Source organism: Schistocerca americana, chromosome 5 (assembly GCF_021461395.2).
Source record: "Schistocerca americana isolate TAMUIC-IGC-003095 chromosome 5, iqSchAmer2.1, whole genome shotgun sequence".
In the NCBI taxonomy this organism is placed as follows: Eukaryota; Metazoa; Arthropoda; class Insecta; order Orthoptera; family Acrididae; genus Schistocerca; species Schistocerca americana.
In genome coordinates, this window is record NC_060123.1 from 558,599,801 (window position 1) to 558,623,506 (window position 23,706).

At 43.4% G+C, this 23,706-nt stretch overlaps 1 protein-coding gene across 1 annotated transcript in view; it reads right to left on the minus strand.

Moving 5' to 3' along the window:
• Positions 1 to 16,503: 16,503 nt before the first annotated feature.
• LOC124615862 (protein unzipped) overlaps positions 16,504 to 23,706 on the minus strand; it is a 108,295-nt gene continuing 101,092 nt past the window's right edge. Inside the window, exon 5 of the mRNA XM_047144020.1 lies at positions 16,504 to 19,208. Coding sequence (XP_046999976.1) covers positions 18,656 to 19,208 — 553 coding nt within the window. The 3' untranslated portion in view covers positions 16,504 to 18,655. The remainder of the gene's footprint in view (positions 19,209 to 23,706) is intronic.

Sequence of the window (23,706 nt, forward strand, 5' to 3'; positions counted from 1 at the left end):
GCAGCGTGACTCTGTGGCAGAGTGCTCACGTGATACGAAGGGGCCCTTGGATCGATTTTTGGCAGAATCAAATTTTTGAACAAAGATGCTTGCTCGAAGAACACTTCCGTGAAGCGCAAAGTACATAAAGAGGGAAAGAAAACTCGGTGTCGCTCGAGACTGGTAATCGCTGGTTCGAGTCTCTTTTCGGTCATTATCTTTTTCGTTTCTTCCGTTCAGTTCAAATATGGACTCATTTAAATATAAAATTCATCAAATATATTCTAACTAACACACATATAATTGTCATTTTTTAAACGCACTACTTCGTATTTCTAGTTACACACAATATACAAGAATCCAGTTTTCGGTATCAATGTAAATTCTTCATTACATTTCTTCTATAACAGATTGCTAAGAAATGGTGTTTAAATTGAAAAAAAATTTCCGTCTCTACGTATGTTACGCTTCATGGAAATGCTTGTAGAACAAACACCTTCGTTTAAAATTTTCATTCTGCCAGGAACCAAATCCAGACCCCCGCTTTGCCAGGCGGTCCCTCACCAGAGAGCCACGCTGCTTGTCGAAAAGTCGACCGTATTTTAGTATATTAAAGACAGTCGGAAAATTTCTAATTCGATTTTCTCTAGAATTTTTGAGAGTTGCGTCGAGCTGGGAAACTGATATTTGAATTCTGAACTTCAAGTACCATAAATATAGAAAAATACTCAAATGTGATTGCCGTGTGGTTTCCTTTTTAGAGTTAATAGCTAACCTGTGTTCTCCGACTCACTGTAACGTAGGCTGTACTAAAACAAACAAACAAACAGCAATCAAAGAGATGTACAGGTGCCATTATTCGATTGTCGAGGTGTGATTTCCACCATCTGTATTTATTATATCCATTTCTGTTGTCACGGTTGCGGAACCAGTTTATTGACTTCCAACATCACGGTCCCTTCCTGTTTCGGATTCGATGTCTAGTTTACCCTTGTATCAACTTCTGCATTGACTGGCTACAATAATGCGATAATCACCCTTTTTCTAGCAACAAAGTCGATCCAAGGAGGGTCATAGTAGTTAATGGAGCTTGCCGTTAAACGATGCATGTTGACGGCTACCGGCCGTGCGTCCAACCGCATCCATGTGTGGTTCAAAAATAGCTCTGAGCACTATGGGACTTAACTTCTGAGGTCATCGGTCCCCTAGAACTTAGAACTACTTAAACCTGACTAAGCTAAGGACATCACACACATCCATGCCGGAGGTAGGATTCAAACGTGCGACCGTAGCGTTCGCGCGGCTCCAGACCGCAGCGCCTAGAACCGCTCGGCTACTCCGGCCGGCCCATGTGTGGTTGCTGCAGGCGCAGACGCATGGGGTGGGGCGAGGTGTCCCGTACTCAGCATACTCAGCCATACAACGAAACATTTAGGTGCGACACGGCTGCAGTTTCGGAACAGAACAGAACAAAATAGAATCGATTCAAGATTAGTATCTTTGTTCGAGAGCTTGTGTGAAGTAGTTTACTTTGTAACCTTTTGTTACTTTCTTTGAATTTTTCGAGGTATTTGGCTTTCTACTGCGTACTGTGTGAGACTGATAGTTCAACAACACTGCTGTAAATCAGATAAATATTTATCTGGTAATTTTGCGGAAAATTGAGCTATTAAGACACCTATGTGTTATTTAAGGCAAATGAAAACACAAAATCAATTCGGGAGGACGACGGTTCAATCCCGTCTCCGGCCATCCTGATTTAGGTTTTCCGTGATTTCCCTAAATCGTTTCAGGCAAATGCCGGGATGGTTCCTTTGAAAGGGCACGGCCGAGTTCCTTCCCCATCCTTCACTAACCCGAGCTTGCGCTCCGTCTCTAATGACCTCGTTGTCGACGGGACGTTAAAACAACACTAACCTAACAAAATCAATTCTTGTCCGCCTGTCTGATTTTAAAAGGTTTAATCGAATCTGTTCTTATATTGTAATACAAAAAGTCACAGTACGTAAAACTGACTTTCCGATTGCCCCTCCCCCCGAAGTAGTGTATAATGCTGTGTGGGGGCGTGACCTCAGCGCGCACATGCTCAATGAATTTACAGATTGCCCATGTTTCGGCTGTCCCTTGATGATAACTAGTGCACGGTAAACGGATACATTTATTAATGACGGACCGTGTTCCAGTAAATCAGTAATAACTTCCCAACTCCATTGACCGAAATAACTCGTCCATTTTCTCTTAAAACTTTACATGATCACATGGGATTTCCAAGGCGAGCTCGAGTACTTGACGATGCGCAGCCCTAGGCCGAAATATGTTGTATGGACCTCACTTGTAATTCCATTAGCATTTACAAATTTCATAGTGTCTCTTCAATTAGACTACGAATTAGCGAAACTTGACGTTTGACGAAAGGAATAGCAGCGAATTGCATGAGGTACACACCCATAACATCATCTAAAGAAATTACAGCCTTCTCAGCAACAAAACTATGAAACTCATATGCACCAGGCTTCAATTACGATCAAAGCTGAAGTACTAAGTATCTCTTCTTGAAATCAACGACATCTTCGAGTAATATACATTAAAAAAACAACTGCGCAGTAGCCTAATACTCAACGACCAATACGCAAGCTTATCTTCCTGTCTGTAGCGCACAGCTCGGTGTCAACTCGTCCGTTCGTGACGAGGCTTCAAACCAGACTGCAATGTGGAATGCTTGAGCGTTTTGCATGCCTATCTTCTTTGCATCATTTCAGTGTTAGTATATATATCGCCGAAGCGTGAACAACACTGAGTCGCTGTAGGTCTGCAGGTCAGCATAGTGTGTAGATACCAGACCTTTTGGTTAGCTTATTCGCATTCTGATGCCACCTAGTCTGTTGTTCATTTTGATACCTGTGAATTTTGTTTAGAATGTGTCTCTTGCTTTTTACTTCTAGTGGCTGAAAGTCCCTTTTATTTGCGTGAAATAAAGAAAAAAAACTGTAATATTTCGACAGTAAACATCTTTGACGAGAATACATTAACTCTTACGATAGTTGCAACAACCGCAAAGAATGGCCCGAATGAATCAAAACGCGAACAGTATACAAATTGGTGACCAGTAGTGAGTAATTAAGCTTATACGTGAATCCAGTAGCGTCCTCTCTTGTGGAACCAGGAAGGTCAATGTTAAGCCAGGCTCAGCCGCCAAAGAGCCGTTAGACGACGCGGAAATGTCAGAGTAAATGCCAGTATGCCTCAGAGGGCGCAATGAGTTCTAACGAGGCGGAATAACAGGTTGCCAGGACACGGATTTATCGCACCATGGTATTTCGGCTAGTACAGAGCAGCGCCGTTACGACGGAGATACGTGTGTAAAACTAATGAGTACATTAGGGTCATCCGTAGCAACAAAGGAGCACAGATGTTACAAAAAAGAACTTGTTTATAATGTGATTAAAGCAGTGGATGACCGCCACCTTGCTGCTTGATCGTTATGGACTTTACAGCTTAGCAGCCAGTGTTCGCACGATGATGGAACACTGATGTCTGCTTCGAGGGTACGATTCCGTCAGCTCCCAGTGTTCAGTTGTCTCAAACGCCTGAGACTGCAGTGCTCCCATGCACGCCTTTGGCCTTGTGGATGTACGGTGTGGCAAAATGTTGCTTATCTGGACGGTGCTCGTTTCCACCGTCTCTATTTGTATTTCATTACTGCATTTTGTTTTGAACGTCCACGTACTTTCCAGTAGCTGAACGCAATGTGTCGCACTTGAATACATCAGGTTAATAATATATAATTAGTAAACAAACTTTTATGTTTTATAGCTACCTAAACAGCTACTGAATCGAATATATCTAGAGGAGTAAAATATATATATATATATATATATATATATATATATATATATATATATATATATATATATATTGCTAGAGTAATTATTACTAAATGCTAAAAAGAAGTCTGTTCCTTTTCTTTTCAGGAAACCGCATTAATTCGCATATCAGCTTCTTTTCTACTACTATTTGTCCTTATCCAATATTCTTTCATCCTCATACTTTCATCCTTATTCGCCCTTCTGTCCTTGCTATTTTTTTTCTGCGCCTAATTCTGTCGTGGACACCAATGGTAATTTGAAAGTCACTGTGTTTTAACCTCCTTAGTGCTGAGCTTTATATTTTATGAATGGATAGGTTGTGCTGGTGGGCAATGCAATGTCGTGGGATAAAGTAAGCTAAAATAGAGTGGTACTGAGTACTATTTATGTTTGAGACTAATTGGAATCCGAGCAATATTCAGAAAACTCGATGTCAGTAACCTCAAAATTTATGCGAAAAAAACCACTTGAATGTGAAAGTGTATGTCGCTGCTGAATATAGACCCAGTGGCACGTCGAAGAAAACCAGCATATCACTGTTTTATTGTGACAAACTATAACTTATTCTAGACAGTATACTATATTTGCATATTACAGCGTATTGTAAACAGATTCTAATCCAAAATTACGAAAGTGAAATAGAAATTTACTACTTTCTACAATCTACCCGTCTGGCAATAAGTTCACTCTGCCTTCCAAATTTAATTTTAGTCTTCATTACAATAATTACGTCTCCCACACCTGTCCATTCCCTGATCCAATTATGTTTTCCTATCTCTTCTACTAATACCCAACACACACCTCTCATCTCAATGATACACCCTCAGTTTTGTAATGGTTTCCGCATTAAATATCCATGTTTAACCGCTGTAATTCAAAGCTGGTTATACACACTGATTGTAAACTTCGTTTCAGACACATCAAGATTTTGTCACTGTGTAAAGAAACGCCAGGGCAAGTAACAGACGAATGTAACAAATATTTAACCTAGACATCCTTGAAAGTCACATCCTGTACCTCAATGTTAACAATTTATGCTGTGATGACAAGTGACCACATGTACCTGTTCGAAGATTCCAATAGCTGGTTCATGAAGAAATAGATGATAAGGTTATTCAAGGGTTCGAGATGATGTGGACGTAAGATACGTCCTGTAAGTAGGCTTAATCTTTGCTAATAATTTGCTTGACAATCACTGACCGAGGTTACTTCCTGTGCCACTGCCATTTCCCTCCTTTTTCTGTTCCAGTCGAGAATGATGCATTGAAAAAACGAATTTTGGTAAGTTCCCATATGAGCTCCAATTGCTTAATTTCTCCCTGTTGGTCTTTTCGCAAGATAGACGTAAGAGAAAGACAAGTATCGGCTGAATCTTTTAGGAATGTTCACCCTCGGGATTTTCACAGGAAACAACATCGTGATGCACAGTGCCTTTCTTGTAATATCTGCCATTAGGATTCAATGCGGTTGTCCGTGACGCTTTCGCGGTTACTAAACGGAACTATAGCGAAACGCGCTATTCTTCTTTGGATAGTCCCGATTCCCTCTGCCAATCCTACGTGCTGCGAAAGCCAGACTGACGAACGGCATTCAAGTATTGGTCGAACGAGAGTTTTGTAAGCTACCTCGTTTGCAGGTGAACACGGCTTGAGGATTCTTTCAATGAGTCTCAGTCTGGCATCTGCCTTACCTGCGATTAGTTTTATGTAGTCATTCCACTTTAAATCGCTCCGTTCCTGTGCTCTCAGATATTTAATTGGACCGATAGTTTTCAGTATTCAGCAAACGTGCGATAAATAAATAATAGATGTTTACGCCTATTTACGTACAACACGTTCCATTTGCTTATGCTGAGGATCGATAGCAAATACCCGCACAAAGCGTCTATTCTCTCCGAATCTTTCTGCATATCGCTACCATTTTCTAACGCAGCGACTGCTCTATATTCAAGAGCATCGCCCGCGAACAGGCTAGTGGAGCTTCCACCATTATTACTACGGAATATATATGTACTGTCAAAAATAATGTTCCTGTAACATTACCTCGGAGCACGCCCGAAGTTACTGTTACGTATGAAAATTTCTATCCTTTCCTGGCTCGAAGATACGTTTCTACAGAAAATCACAGTTTGTGGTCTCCGAGACTGAAACAGTACTTCAGATATTCGCTGTTTTCTTCCAAACTCTCCTGTCTGTTCGCTGGGTTTGGTTCCAGTTTAGCATCCGATTTTGCCTCCGGATAATTCGTCGCTTACCATCCAACAGATATGGGATTCACTGCAGGTACACTACTCCAGATTTATCAGCTCCTTACGGATATTATCCGCTCATATAAGGGATGTCATAAGTATATGAACTTGTATTGACACGTAGACTAATTTGTTATGAATGAGGAATCTGACTTTCTTTTTAATCTTCAGCCAAAAGAAAAGGTGTCTTTCTGAAACTTTCTGTATTGACAGTACCAACAAAATCTGGTGACTTCCGTAGGACTGCCGGCCACCTTGATCCCTAATCTGATCAGACGCTCAATTTTTTTTCTTTTTCAGAGTTACCATATTGTATTTCCATCAGCAAAAGTTGTCACGCGTAGAAACGAATACCTAAACTACGGTAATTATTCTACTTTTTAGCTTACACAAAACGGAAGTGAACCCCCTAGGAATATGGAAGGGCGTGCTTTTCAGAATTAACACAGCCCTTGTCGAAATGCCAGTCCGCAGCTCGTGGTCTGGTGGCTAGCGTTGCTACCTCCGGATCACGGGGTCCCGGGTTCGATTCCCGGCCGGGTTGGGGATTTTCTCTGCCCGGGGACTGTTTGCTTGTGTTGTCCTCATCCTTCCATCATCATTAATGAAAATTGGCGTGATTGGACTGCGTTCAGATTAGGAATGTGTACGGGCGCTGATGATGGCGCAGTTGAGCTCCCTTCAAACCAAACATCATCATCATCATCATCATCGAAATGCCACCATTTGCTATCGGTCGAGACGTAGTGAGAGAATCGAAACATTGCCTCATATCACTGAAGAAAATTTATACGCTACAAATTTTCTGTGTCATCACAGTACGAAGTGTGAAAAAGAAGTTGGACATAGTGGCGAACATTGGCAATATGTCTTAGAGATTTGTGTCAGTTAATGTGCGTTGACCTCTGCCTTTACAATCTTGAAAACTGCCACTGATGGCCTGGAACCGCCAGAAAATTTTCTAGCGAGTTATCGTTCATTTCACAAATACAGAGAAGTAAACGGTGCTGCTACAAAGAGTATTTTTTCTGCTCTTTTACACATGCCTGTTGTGCCTTTGTGGTTATTGTTCGGTGTCAGCAGCCAGAGTTGCCACTCACTGTCCAGGAAAAACAATTGCATGGCAGTATGCACCCAAGTGGTACACCCGAGCACAAATGATAAATGTCGGATGCGACATTATTGGGAAACGTCATGAGACACTTTGCAGATGGTGCTGTTGCGTGCTCGAATGTGTTACTGCTGAGTGACTGGGGGCGGATGAATAATATAATTTCTGCTTGACGCGGTGAATGACAATTTCTTTCAGATATGGATAATCGGAAGTTACAGCATATAGTTAACAGAAACATTCTTGTAATTCTCGAATAAGATACTGGTGGCTGATTGATTCACGTTGGTCAAACATCTAGGATTAAAGTTGTGAAACGACATTAAATGAAACGAACGCATAAAATCGATTTTCGGGAAGGTGAATAGTCGATCTAGCTTTTTTGGGGGGTGAGGGATTTTGGATAAGGGTAGCCCACCTACAAACAGAATGCTAAGGTGACTCATTCTTGAGTAGTGGTCTAGTGTTCCGGATCCCCACCAAATCGGATTAGATGAAAACAACGAAGAAATGTAGGAGCATGCTGCTATATTTGTTACCCGCCGATTTGATCAGTGCAAGCGTTTGAGCGTCTTTACCGGTTCACTGTCGATATGCCACCTTAATTGTTGTTACGACAACATTATCGGTCTTGTAATTCAGTGTTCGGAAAGGTTGATGAAATGAGTATTATGTTTCGGACAAGGAATGAACAATAAAGTAGTTTCAACGATAAGTAGAATGCTTTGCATATGATATTTGATTAGTAGAGGCACAAATTGAAATAAAAGCACACAAATAGATAATTTCAGCAATGATTAGAGAAAATCCGTAGATGCAGATTGTTCCCTTTGCTTCGCTTATTGTAGACCATCAAAAGGATTCTCGACTAGTGTGGATGGTATTGCAGACTCCTTGACACAATGAAACAATTAAAGAAGCATGATGCTGACGTATCAAGTTGAGCCGACGTGAATTGTGAGAAAGGAGAGAACGCACTGTGTAAAATTCGGTGCAAATAATCCATCTATTAAAAATTGATATGACTATCAAAGATTCAGTAATCAACATTTTTTGAGATTCTCCCGTAAATTCCCAGTACGACGAGGACCAGCTTGCCTACTGTAAGTGATAGAACAAAATGCGAACATCAGGTAGTGATTTACATCGCTCTTTCAGAGGGACAACGGTATCCAGACCCGGGCAATGGGCACTGCAACACTTGTCATTCAGAATATTATGATACACAGTAAACATTATGACTGCCTATCCCCTGTAGAAATGAACACACCACATAACATCGATGCCGGCGGCGGTGGTCTAGCGGTTCTAGGCGCGCAATCCGGAACGGCGGGACTGCTACGGTCGGAGGTTCAAATCCTGCCTCGGGCATGGATGTGTGTGATGTCCTTAGGTTAGTTAGGTTTAAGTAGTTCTAAGTTCTAGGGGACTGATGACCACAGATGTTAAGTCCCATAGTGCTCAGAGCCATTTGAACCGTAACATCGATGGCACATGATGCAGTACGACAATGCAAAATACATACTGAGGATCCAAAGAAGTCACTTGGTACACGCCGTGTGTAGCTAATTAGAGCGCAGTTCTATTGAGCAATCTTAAAGAAGGACAGATCATGATGGTGGGCTCGAATATGACGACAGCACTGCCCGTCGCACATTATTGTAAATAACACACTGTAACGAAACTAAAATTACTTCGTAAGTGCAATGTTTTACCATTTTCTTGGGACTTAATAGAGGTATTAGTATATAAAACTATACAGCGTTATCAGGAAAACTACTGTTATCTACTATCTCCAGGTTCCAAACATACGACTTTCCATCTTGTGGTTCACCGCTTCATTTCTCTTCCATAATTTTAATGAGATGTTCAGACAGACGATCCGACAAACCGCTTTCGGTAATGGTGCAATTTCGATCTAATCGATAGCAAAACTACACAAAAATTCGTGCGTGTTCTTGTATGTGGTCAAAATTTCAGATATTTTTGTCATATAGCTAACATACCCAAAATGACAAGGTTTTTATAACTTTAGCCAGAATACTATTCGATGGTAAAGATGAAAAAAAGATTTGAGCAAAATAATGTTTACAGAATGATCTGCAAGCACCGTGAAAAATTATATGTAGCTCACTTGGGCAGACCTGTGGCAACTAGATTGGTTCAATTTGAGAAGCTAGAGCCGTTATACATTTAACTTCTGCTATGGTTGTTCTGAATTTAGGCGAGCATCTAGAGCTCTGGCGGCATCTACTGGCCCCCAAGAACCATAGAATTACTAATTTCACACCACGACTAACTGCAGCTACATTTCACACAGAAAGCGGATCAACATGCTGTTAGGTGAGTGATCGGAAGTTTCGTGTTGGTGAAGTTAGAAATAACAGGAGATCACATAATCGTTAGAGACGGAGCACTAGCTCTGGTTTGTGGGGGGGGGGGGGGGGGGAGATTAGAACTGCCCCGCCTACCCACCTACTTAGAGGAACTACGGAAAACCTATATCTGGATGACCGACGTCGATTTGACACGCCTTCTCGAATGCGAGTCCAGTGTCCTTACTTCGCCCAGTTACAAATATGAGTCTCGAGGACATACCACTGAACGATCGCAGCTCCGCATACAGCATGGCGTATATGAACGTAAAGACCAGCTGTGTGGATCGACTAGATTGGAGATTATGCTTTCCTTCGTAATTCTGTCAACGATTGCTACAACATACTTCGGAAATTAACCAGACAACTTCGGGACCCAAATCACAGTTTTAGCAGTGCGTTTCTCCACAGACACGTGTGCTAGCCCAGTATATGAGTCAGCGCACGCCAAGAAAGTCGACAATAAATTGGTACCTGGCTACTACCTCCAACCTCAAATGAGCGTTCTATACAACCAGCCACTCCACGACAGAAACTCTGACACAGCTTCTCCAGATATATCGCACACCTCAAGGAATAAGGCACACTTGATTGTTGATGAAATTCAAAGGAACAGAGCTGGATCCTACCATTAGTAGAGCTCATAGTTGGATACAAGGAGAGTTGGACTACATGGAACTCTCTAAACCCACTTCGGTCTATATTGATAGATACAACGAAATCGGTACAACTCTGGTACCCATGACGTTTCAGCATCTTGCGAATATTATGCGACACAGACAGTTGAACATAATTACGTACATGTCCTCTATGCAATGTTCCTGGAAAGACTTTTTATTTGCACCAAAAGTGTATAATGCGTGAAGCTATGGTCATACATTACTTGGAGTAACTAATTATAAAATGCTTATTGCAATGTGGCCTATCTCTCCATCCTCCTCGTAAGAATGTTCGTAATAAATACAGCTCGAAATAAAAACTTCGTTCCTGTCAGTGTGAACTAGTTCTACAAGTTGCGTCCAGAGCCGCTCTGAATTATCTGTAGTTTGTTAGAGTGGTAAGTAAATCTCATGTAGGTGCTGGCATCATTCTTTATAACCCAAGAGATTTTCATCTGAGAGACCCAGCTGAAGAGAGATGTTAGCGAACTGAGACTCGCCGCAAGAAGTGATGTAAAGGAAAGAAGAAGACCCGGCCATTTCACGACCTATAGTAGGCTTCGGAACTGAAGAACAGTCACAAAGTACGAAGCAAAATTGTACAAGATAATCGACCAAGTGAAAACATAAGCAAGTTAGAGGAGATTAAAAGGAGTTCCAAGTGTGTTGGTACAGAAGGGTGTTATAACCAGAGAGCTCCGATAACGGACAAAATCTACATCTACATCTACATTTATACTCCGCAAGCCACCCAACGGTGTGTGGCGGAGGGCACTTTACATGCCACTGTCATTACCTCCCTTTTATGTTCCAGTCGCGTATGGTTCGCGGGAAGAACGACTGTCTGAAAGCCTCTGTGCGCGCTCGAATCTCTCTAATTTTACATTCGTGATCTCCTCGGGAGGTATAAGTAGGGGGAAGCAATATATTCGATACCTCATCCAGAAACGCACTTTCTCGAAACCTGGCGAGGGCTATTGCAGGCAACAAGCATACGGAGGAAGATGTCGCTGTACTTTTGTATACAGTGCCCATTCGCTCCATCGAGGTCAACTTATAACTGCCACACGGTCTGGCCACCGCATTAATGCTGAGAGTTGTGGACAGAAATGTATCAGGTATGATTCCCCCTGGTTCTGTAATCTGGATTGCTGATCTACATATCTGGACTGCTGATCTACATCTCCATGGATACTCTGCAAATCGCATTTAAGTGCCTGGCAGAGGGTTCATCGAACCACCTTACAATTCTCTATTATTCGACCCTCGTATAGTGCGCGGAAAGAACGAACACCTATATCTTTCCGTACGAGCTTTGATTTCCCTTATTTTATCACGGTGATCGTTTCTTCCTATGTAGCTCGGCCTCAACAAAATATTTTCACATTTGGAGGAAATAGTAGGTGATTGGAATTTCGTGAGAAGTTCCTCCGCAACGGAAAACGCCATTGTCTTAATGGTGACCATCGCAAATCCTGTATCATTTCACTGACACTCTCTCCCCTATTTCGCTATAATACAAGACGTGCTGCCCTTCTTTGAACTTTTTCGATGTATTCCGTCAATCCTATCCGGTAAGGATCCTACACCGCGCAGCAGTATTCTATAAAAGAGGACGGACAAGCGTAGTTTTGGTAGTCTCCTTAGTAGATATGTTACATTTTGTAAGTGTCCTGCCATTAAAACGCAGTCTTTGGATAGCCTTCCCCACAACATTTTCTATGTGTTCTTTTCAATTTAAGTTGTTGGTAATTGTAATTCCTAGGTATTTAGTTGAATTTACGGCCTTTAGATGTGACTGATTTATCAAGTATTCAAAGTTTAACGGATTCCTTTTAACACTCATACGGATGACCTCACAATTTTAGTTATTTAGTGTCAATTGCCATTTTTCGCACAATACAGATATCTTTTCTAAATCGTTTTGCAATTTGTTTTGATCTTCTGATGACTTTACTAGTCGATAAAAGACAGCGTCATCTGCAAACAACCTAAGACGGCTGCTCAGATTGTCTCCCAAATCGTTTATATAGATAAGGAACAGCAAAGCGCCTGTAACAATATCTTGGGGAACGCCAGAAATCACTTTCCGTTAATTACTACGAACTGTGACTTCTCTGACAGGAAATCTCGAATCCAGTCACATAACTGAGAGGATATTCCATAAGCATGCAATTTCACTGCAAGACCCTTGTGTGGTACTGTGTCAAAAGCCTTCAGGAAATCCAGAAATACGGAATCAATTTGAAATCCCTTGTCAATAGCACTCAACACTTCATGTGAGGAAAGAGCTAGTTGTTTTTCACAAGAACGGTGTTTTCTAAATCCATGTTGACTGTGTATCAAAAATGTTCAAATGTGTGTGAATTCCTAAGGGACCAAACTGCTGAGGTCATCGGTCCCTAGACTTACACACTACTTAAACTAACTTATGCTAAGAACAACACACACATCGATGCCTGAGGGAGGACTCGAACCTCCGGCGGGAGGGACCGCGCAATCCCTGATATGGCGCCTCAAACCGCTCGGCCACTGTGTGTCAATTTTCTTCGAGGTAATTCATAATGTTCGAACGCAATATATGTTCCAAAATCCTGCTGCACATCGACTTTAATGATATGGGCCTGTAATTTAGTGGGTTACTCTTACTACCTTTTTTGAATATTGGTGTGACGTGTGCAACTTTCCACTCTTTGGTACGGATCTTTCTTCGAGCGAACGGTTGCATATAATTGTCAAGTATGAAGCTATTGCATCAGTACACTCTGAAAGGAACATAGTAGGTATACAGTCTGTACCAGAAAACTTGAAGAAATGATTTAAGTTGCTTCACTACTCCGAGGATATCTACTTCTCCGTTACTCATGTTGGCAGCTCTTCTTGATTCAAATTCTGGAATATTTACTTCGTCTTCTTTTGTGAATGCATTTCGGAAGGCTGCGTCTGCTATCGCGCAGAGAAGGCATGATTGTGTCTTGCTGCTAGCATACTTCACATACGACCAGAATCTCTTTGGATTTTCTGCTAGGTTTCGAGACAAAGTTTCGTTGTGGAATGTATTATAAGCTTCACGCATTGAAGTCCGCGCTAAATTTCGAGCTTCTGTAACAGATCGCCAATTTTGGAGATTTTGCGTCTGTTTAAATTTGGCCTGTTTTTTTTCGTTGATTCTGCAACAGTGTCCTGACTTGTTTTGTGTTCCAAGGAGGATCAGCTCCGTCGTTTGTTAATTTATTTGGTATAAATCTCTCAATTGCTGCCGATACTATTTCTTTGAATTCAAGCCACACCTGGGCAGCACTTATTTTATTAATTTGTAAGGAGTGGAGGTTGTCTCCCAGGAAAGTGTGAAGTGAATTTTTATCTGTTGTTTTGACTAGGTGTATTTTTCGTTTATTTTTGGATGATTTGGGGTTACAACAACCGTTTACTGTTTGCGTGGGCTCATGAACTAACTGGTCGAAATAATTCCCAGAGAATCCGCTTAGCAGAATTTCTGATGATGTTTTATGCGTACCTCCGGAATTAAACGTGTACTTTCGCTAACATATCGATGGTAAATTATAGTCAGCACCAAATGAGTCGGATACGTGTTGGAAACCCAAGTGAACTTTTCTTTGAACCCTCCAGCAATTGTATCATCTGAATTGGGAGTTCGATAATGGGATCCATTATTAATTTCTTCCGATTGCCAGCAATGACCTTTGCCCATACTACTATGTACTTCAATTTCGTGACAAGAGAAACTAGTTCTAACAGCAAAAACACGCCACTGCCAACCGTGATTAGCCTGTCCTTTCGGTACACCGTTAGGTTCTTCGCAAAAATTTCGGCTGAGCGTATCTCCGGCTTTAGCCAGCTTTCAGTGCCTATGACGTTTTGAGCATCAATGCTTTCTTTTAGTGCTTGGAGCTGTGGTACTTTCCCAACACAGCTACGACAGTTTACAACTGTTATACCAATGGTTCCTGTATCTATGTTCTCTCTGTGTTTGGCTTGCACCTTTTGTGACTGAAGCCCTTTTTGTGTTTTCCCGAGACCCACTAACCTAGAAAACTGCCCAGTCCACACCACACTGCCCCTGCTACGCGTGTAGCCGCCTCCTGCATATAGTGGACTCCTGACCTATTCAGCGGAACCCGGAACCCAACCACCCTATGGCACAAGTCGAGGAATCTGCAGCCTACACGACCGCAGAACTTTCTGAGCCTCTGATTCAGTTCCTCCACTCGGCTCTGTACCAAAATCCGCAATCGGTCTTGCCGACTAAGCTGCTTTCATCTCGCAAGCAAGACTGGTAGCCTTGATCACTTCTGTTAGCGGCTCGAAACCAGAGAGAATCTCTTCCGATCGAAAGTGACACACATCATTGGTACCAACGTGAGCCACCACCTGCAGCTGGCTGCACCCTATGCCCCCTATGACATCTGGAATAACCCATTCCATGCGTGGAATGACTCCACACTGTATGCACACAGAGTGCACACTGGCTTTCTTCCCATTCTTGGGAGCCATGTCCCATGTCCCTAAAGGACACCATAACGCGCCTAACGCTGGAGCTCCCAACTATCAATAATCCCACCCTCTATGATTTACCGGATTTTGCAGGCTGAGAGATTTCCTCTGAAACAGGACAGGCGACGGCATCTGGCTGAGCGACAGTGTCAGCCACAGACAGCACCTGGAATCTGTTTTTCAGACTAACCGGGGAGGCCTTAAGTGCGGCCCCCTGGGAAGTCTTTCGCTGCCTGCTATGCACTGTGGTGACCTCCTACTCAACCACAGGTGACGTGTCAATGGGGCTTGCCACTGGTGAGCACTGATCGGGGAACTCTCGCGGTTTGGGCGTCTGTTGGATCCCCACAGCTGGCCCACAACAGTGGTGCCCATCCACTACAGCTTCAAGCTGTGTAACTGAAGCCAACACAGCCTGGAGCTGACAGCGGAGTGTCACCAACTTGGCTGGCATCCGCACACAATAATCACAGTCCCCATCCGTACATACTAAATACTGTGGAAAACTGCACTACCCAGACAAACGGGCTAGCAGCACGTGCTGCAGATCTCTACCGTAGACGCTGACGAAAACGCAGGAACTAAGTCTAATAACTTAGATTAATGTACAGAGATTCAATAACCTAACTATCGAAGCACTCAGGTGAAACTAAATAATTCGCCCGCGATTAATTGTTACAAAATCGGTTTACTTTCCGAAGCAAACGAAAACGGGAGAATTGTGTTTATTAGACTCAAGAAACTAAACTACCAAAGCAGGCAGCTGATATTATACAATTCGCTTCTGGTTAGGATCTCATAAAAGTCACAAAATCGGTTACTTCCATTGTTGCTGCGTCTGTCTCGGCCGGTTACTGCTGGCTGGCTGGCTGACTAACGCCAACAAACAGGCACTAGCTTTCAGTACAAACAAACGACTATCGACTCGCGCTACGGAACTCTACTGTAGATGCTGATGAAAACGCAAGCACTGTGATAACACAGAAATGACGACAAAAATGTTTTAAAATGTGCTTAGGCAGGACGTAGTGCGCCTGGAAATTCTCTGACAGAGAATAATGCTAATATGACACTTTTCGTATATAACATATAGTGTAGTCAACTCTTCTCCTGTTTTCACCGAATGTAAATTACTCGGACTAACGAGTATTAATAACTAAATGAAATGACTCCCTGATTTTGATATAGAGTAGACAAATATTGAATAAAGGTTGAATATAGACATAAGCGAAATAATACTCGTATTTTACACCCACCATCTAGTATTAAAACGTTTGTGAAACGTGTGAATAAGCTTGAAGTTATCTCATCATTACTTCTCTGTATGCTTTTACGCCACCGACAAGATTTTTTCCTCCGTTGTGGTCTATACGTGACATTTTCATTACGTTTACAAGCGGTATTCTGCTAGAGCACATCGTTTATGGTGGCAATATTTCGGTATGAAGTATCCAGTTTTAAAATTTGCTGCAAAATCAGTGAGCTGGGCGTCATAGATCCGCGATGCTGACACTAACATTTTACTTTTACAGTTTATAAACATACGATGATGTCTTCATGGCAAATTACATTTTTTTTAACACACCATTTAAAAAATATTTTACAGCCTTCGTTTCTCTTTCCACTGTTTCTGAACACTTAAAGATCCTTTTCATGATTTAAAATGTTCACATTTTCGAACTTCTGCACTCCTTTATGTTGGAAAAGTATGTGGTTATCATTAGTAGGATGATGTAAGTAAAGTAAAGTCTCCACATAATTATATTTATAGTTTATCATGGCAGTTTGGATAAATATTACAATTTTGTTATAGACATAATTTCAACTGGCCAAATCTTATTTTTTTGTAACATGTACTTATTTGGAAATTTGGAACATCACAATGACTTAAGAATATTTTCTTTATAATGTTCAGAAAAAATGTCAACATGAGAGATGCAACTGAAGGAGTAGCAAATTACAGTTAACAGTGAAAATGGCGGCACATGCCAAAAAGCTGCATCTCTAGGAATTTGTATACTATTTCTTGATACAGATATTTCAATACATAGGAACATGGACTACATACCTATTCACAAAATAAAGGTTAGAATGTTTTGTACTACAGCACTGCAATAGATGCACATCACTGAAATTATTTGTTGTTCTTGAAAATATAAACATGTATCATAAAATATGTTTCGAAATTTTATCAATTGGAGAGACTCCTATTCATTTAACTGATCTCCTTAGAGGATACTTATCATACGAGCGTCCCTTAACCAACTTTGCAGTACAAAATATATCACACAATTACTGGACAGCCTGGCCTTGCACACAGACGTTTACAATACAGCATTTAATGTTGGACAGCTTCTCTCCAGGCGGGTCTTTCTCGCAGCACTGACAGATTTGTGTAGACGTGACTCAGTTTCTCGAAGCATATTACAGGTACGTTATCAACCAGACTATTTTCGAATATTGTAATAGTTAAGCACATAACAGGTATAGACAGAGTTTGCTGTTCTGCAGAACGTTCCTTTACTTACTATAAGCAACAACACAGCAGATATAATAAATAAATGCAGGATAAGCCAAGACGGATTCATCACCACGATTTATAGTTTGTTTGGATGCGTTAGGCCGCTTTCAGACCAACGAGAGTGATTAGTGGGTAATATAGCATTATAAGCATGGAAGTATGCCAATGTAACCGTTTGTGGGCGCAAGAGAAGGAGGTGGGGCAGGTGGAGAGTCTCGTATAATTTTAAAGACGATCACTGTGCTCGAGTATCTGGCCAGCTACACTCTTGGCAAGAATATGCGATTGTATTTCGCTTGTATAGCATAGAATAGTAACTCCCACGTTACCTACACGTCGAATTCAGAGTTTTCGCGAAAAGGCTTTAGAGGCGTCGAGCCTCCCGGCTCGTACAGTGGTGCACCTGCAAGAGAACACGCACTGCATGCACGCTCCTCGCTGTCCACTCCCTGCCTACAGTCTTCAGCTTATTCTATATATTTATTTACACAAGCTATGTACACAATGTAATTATATTACAATCTGGGTGAATGGAGGACAACAACATCAAGTAGCGAAATGCACTCCTCTCAATTCGACCCGCGTCATCTGCATCCCAGATTTGCTTTTTTATACTCCGCAATAAATATTCGCGTTGTTCCGAATCCACTCGAAACTTTTGTTTGCTTTTGATGATAAGCGAAATTTTACCGCCTCTACTTTTGTTACTAGTTTAGTGTGGAACCCCGAATTTTCAGCCCCGTGCACTACGTAAGGCGCTGAATTAGACTAGCTCAAATTTTTTATGTATTCGTTTCCTGAGCTGTGTCTCCGAAAATGTTTTCCGCAGCGAAACTATTTGAAGGCGCCACCGGCGGAAACGAGGACAAGTATTGATTCCGCGGACGTGTGACGCAGCAGAAATCCCCGCGTCATTGATTTATACCTTTGGAGGCGCAGATGCCGGCGTAGGGGATACACGTGGGAGGCAAGAAGCACCTCGTTAAGGTGTAGAGACGACATGCCGCGAAGTTGCGGAGCGAGCTCGAAAAGTTTTGAGGCCCCTAGGACAGTAGAAGGAAAGGCAGACGCGTCACTAGAGGTGATTGTAGTCGCACAGCGCACGTGTATGAGTGGCGACACAGGTATTCTGGTGAGGCTTAGAGAACGGGGCCGGTCTGGGATCACTGAAGAGACGAGAGGACGCGGGCGGCAGCGGACGCCCAGCCGCCGGGAATGTATCGACCCGAGTAAGCCTATCGCTCGAGGGCGCGCCTGCACACCGCCGGCGGCAGGTACGTCGGAAGGGAAGGAAAGTGTCGGAGAAAAGGGAAGAGAGAGAGAGAGAGAGAGAGAGAGAGAGAGAGAGGTGCGAGTGGAGGCGAGCGTCCTGGAGAGGCGCCTATGTCGCTACTCGCTGCAGGGCGGCGGCTGCCGTCGCGACGACCAAGACGACGCTGGCGGCGGACGACCCGGCGGCGCTGCCTCCATCACCGTTGGAGGTTCCCTCTGCGCCGCGTCCCTTCTTGGCGCCCTCGGGGTCCTCCTCTTTCTTGAGCGACGACTGCGCGCCTCCGGCGGTTCCCTCGTCCGAAGGCCACTTGGCCACTTCGTTGTCCGCGGAGCCCTCCGGATCGTCCGGCTTGGGCTTCTTGCCCTTCTTCTCCGGCGCCGGGGTCGTCGTCGTGGTGGTTGTGGTGGTCGTGGTGGTGCTGGTGGTGGTCGTGGTGGTGGTGGGCACCAAGCTGTTGTTGGCCAGGAAGTAGACGTCGCTGAACTCCGCGCGCACGTCGCGCAGCTCGACGTCGCTCAGCACGCCCTGCAGAGGCCGCGCCAGCGTCTCGCCGTCGCTGTACGACGCCACCAGCGTCGCCTCGTACGGCGTCTCCTCCTCCGTCAGGTTGCCCAGCAGCGTCACGTTCACGGCCGTGCCCGGCTCCAGCTCGTACTCGGCGCTGCGAGCAAACGACACCGGCGCACAGTCAACACCACGCCATTCCAAATCGGCAACAGAGCCTTACCAAAAATGGGTTCAAGTGGCTCTGAGCACTATGGGACTTAACTTCTGAGGTCATCAGTCCCCTAGAACTTAGAACTACTTAAACCTAACTAACCTAAGGACGTCACACACATCCGTGCCCGAGGCAGGATTCGAACCTGCGACCGTAGCGGTCGTGCGGTTCCAGACTGTAGCGCCTAGAACCGCTCGGCCAGACCCTTACCCCAAGCGATATCGAGTGCACAAAAACGGTATCTGGTTTAACATTGAAACACTCTTTGCTGACTCGTATGCGCAACTCTATCAGAGACAGCAAAGAGCAGTTGAACGGAATGGACAGTGTCTCGAAAAGAGGATATAAGATGAACATCAACAAAAGCAAAACGAGAATAATGGAATGTAGTCGAATTAAGTCGGGTGATGCTGAGGGAATTAGATTTGGAAATGAGACACTTAAAGTAGTAAAGGAGTTTTGCTATTTGGGGAGCAAAATAACTAATGATGGTAGAAACAGAGAGAACATCTTCAACTTTTGTAGACCTGTCTTCCTCAGTTGCGTGTAATATTACGGTATATTGATAATTTTTACTGATGGACCGTCTGACAGCAACTGAATAAAACACAATTTTAGTGCCATACTTGTTTCGACTTTATTTTCTGCAAGGCATCATCAGTGGCAGGTTGCGTGGGCAATTTCTTATATATTACGCTCCTGTTGCATTTTTGGTGTTGTTCTTCTTCTTATGAATGCCAATTTGCGTTTTTTTCCCCACATTCCACAGCACTATGAACTGAACTCTTGTTTGAAGTAGAGAGGATATAAAATGTGGACTGGCAATGGCAAGGAAAGCGTTTCTGAAGAAGACAAATTTGTTAAACTCGAGTATAGATTCAAGTGTCAGGAAGTCGTTTCTGAAAGTATTTGTAAGGAGTGTAACCATGTATGGAAGTGAAACGTGGACGATAAATAGTTTGGACAAGAAGAGAATAGAAGCTTTCGAAATGTGGTGCTACAGAATAATGCTGAAGATTAGATGGGTAGATCACATAACTAATGAGGTATTGAATAGAATTTGGGAGAAGAGGAGTTTGTGGCACAACTTGACAAGAAGAAAGGACCGGTTGGTAGGACATGTTCTGAGGCATCAAGGCATCACAATTTTAGCATTGGAGGGCAGCGTCGAGGGTAAAAATTGTAGAGGGAGACCAAGAGATGAATACACCAAGCAGATTCAGAAGGATGTAGGTTGCAGTAAGTACTGGGAGATGAAGAAGCTTGCACAGGGTAGAGTAGCATGGAGAGCTGCATCAAACCAGTCTCAGGACTGAAGACCCAATAATGTTTAGGGTTTCCTATCTCAGCTGGTAAAAATAGAAACCTTACAGGAGCACTTTGACGTCCATCTGTGTGCCTATCTGTCCGTCTGTTAACACATACACTGAAGCGCCAAAGAAACTCGTATATGAATGCGTATTCAAATACAGAGATATGTAAACAAGCAGAATACGACGCTGCGGTTGGCAAACCCTATGTAAGACAACAAGTGTTTGGCGCAGTTGTTAGATCGGTTACAGCTGCTACAATGGCAAGTTATCATTATTTGACTGAGTCTGATCGTGTTGGGTCACAGCGTTTCCGAGGCAGCGATGAAGAGTGGATTTTCCCGTGCGCCCATTTCAAGAATGTGCCGTGAATATGAGGAATCTGGCTAAACATCAAATCTCCGACATCGCTGCGGCCAGAAAAAGATACCGCAAGAATGGGACCAACGACACTGAAGAGCATCGTTCGTGACGGAAGTGCAACCCTTCCGTAAATTGCTCCAGATTTCATTGCTGGGCCATCAACAAGTGTCAGCGCGCGAACCATTCAAAGAAACATCATCGATATGGGCTTTCGGAGCCGAAGGCCCACTCGTGTACCCTTGATGACTGCGCGGCACAGAGCTTTACGCCTCGCTGTGGCCCGTCAACACCGACATTGGACTGTTGACGACTCGGAACCTGTTGCCTGGTGGGACGAGTCTCGTTTCAAATAGTATGGAGCTGGTATGGAGACAGCCTCATGAATCCATGGGTCCTGCATGTCAGCAGGGAACTGTTCAAGCTGGTGGAGGTGTGTAATGGTGTGGAGCGAGTGCAATCGGAGTGATATGGGGCCCTGATACGTCTAGATACGCCTCTGACAGTTGTCACGTACGCAAGCATCCCGTCTGACCACCTTTATCCATTCATGTCCATTGTGGATTCCGACGGACTTGGACAATTCCGGCAGCATAATACGACATCCAACACTGCTACAGAGTGACTGCAGGAACACTCTTCTGAGTTAAAACACTTCCGCTGGCCACCAAACTCCCCATACTTGAACATTATTGAGCATATCTGGGGATGAGTTGCAACGTGCTGTTCAGAAGAGATCTCTATCTCCTCGTACTCTTACGGATTAATGGGCAGCCCTGCAGGATTCAGTTATTTCCAGCACTACTTCAGACATCAGCCTAGTCCATGCCACGTCGTGTTGCGGCACTTCTACGCGCCCACGGTGGCCCTACACTGTATTGGGCAGGTGTACCAGTTTCTTTGGCTCTTCAGTGTATTTTTCTCAGGACCAGGTAAGAGGTGTCTGGTTGACGTTTATGTCATGTACTAAGTAAATTCTCTGGTCCCGTGACGCTGTAAAAACTCTTAAGCTTCTAAGTCAATGCACTGAAAATATACGGCCGTTTATTTCATATGTTCTGATACACGCAAACTCACTATTCAAGACCTGAAAATGAACTTTCTATATACTTGTCGGGCCCCATGGCCTAGCGGGTTAGTGTTTGTCTGGAAACCGACAGGCCGCGATATCGAATGTTGGTCGGACTTCAGATTTTCGGTCTTCGTTCTTTCACCTCTCAACGATTTGAGCAGTCGTCAGACACAACACATTATTCAGCTTCCACGTCCCCTTTACCCGGTTGGATAATTGCGGTAGGTTAGGCAAACGCAAGTCGCCGAAGTGGCGCCCAATAGAAAGACTTGCACTAGGCCATTGAGCTACACGAAATTTTTGTTTTTATCTGTATACATCATTAAAGTTGTTTAGAACCCCCACTTGATATCGCCACAGGCGGACCCGACAGTATAAAACGAGGCGAGGAGTATTGTGTTGTCAGTAGAGAAGCAGTAAGAAGAGTCGGTCCGAAGACCTCAGTGACTTCGAATGTGCGCAAGTTTGTGGATGTCACTTGACCAACAGATCCATCAGGGACATCAGAACTCTTTTATAGCTGCCCAAGTTGACTGGTGGTGATGAGAAGTAGTGCCAAAGTGAATATCCTATCCAGAGCCAGTAAAAGTATTACGACCGATCGAGAACTAATTCGATGTTTTTGTGGTCCGACATTTATTGAGTGAGTTGCTAAACCACGCTGGTACCTGATCGGTATTTCATTCGGCAGTTGAACTTAGGTAGACAGCATTATCGCTTACGAAATTCTTTTATTGTATATCTCAGCGTCGGGCGCACAAATAGTGTTATCTTCTTAGGAAGACATCATCAAATGTTTTGATGTTTTTACATAGTATCTGAACAGGCCAAGAGAGGCGCTCACAGTGGGTAAATCTGTATCATTTTCATTAAGGCATCTTAACCAACATGTCACGCTTAGCAGCAGAGAAACTATGCTAACGTGTGGCACGCTTGATATGACCGTGAAGGAGAGAGAATGCGGGGGACACTGCAGAATAGATCAGGGAAAGGTGGGAAGAGGAGTTTGCTGCCTCTGTCTGCTGTCTGGCGTTCCTGGCGCCAACAGGTTGCAGCACGGCTCTTGCATTGCATTGTTGATGTGCCAAGAGGCGTGAAGTGCAAAGCGACACTCGGACGTTGCCAAGGTTACCGCGTTGCTTCGTAGTCGTTATAGTTGGTGCGCGGCTCGCCAGCGGAAGAGCTAACTGGTGCGTGACACTCTTCATTATTCAGTTAGGGAGAGTCGATTCAACCTCAAACTGAAAGAGACACCTAAGAATAAGGAAGGAGGCGTAAGGTACGCAAATAAAGTGTATTGTAAAACAAGATGGAGGACATTGCGAAAGCTTCCGCGGCCAGGATCAGTTGACATAAAAGTGTTGTACCGCGTCATAGTGTCCAGTAATCCCAGAAAAAGGCCACAGTAACCGTTGGCCGAAATGTTGGTTTCTCCAATATAGTTTTTCTATTATGCGCGGCACTAAGCTTAGAATTACGTTAAGATGAAGGGTAGTTACATTTTCAGATAGTGGACCCAGCTTCTTAGAAGCCTGTGGGACAGGGGAAGTAAATTTTCAGAGAGACATAGATCCGTAAATGTTTAGTTACGGAATTACGGCTAATAAAAGATTTTGGCTGAAATTTAGCAAATGTACCTGGACAGACATATTGTCTTCGAGCTATATAGCAATTGTTTATGAGTTGTAATTGGTTTTTT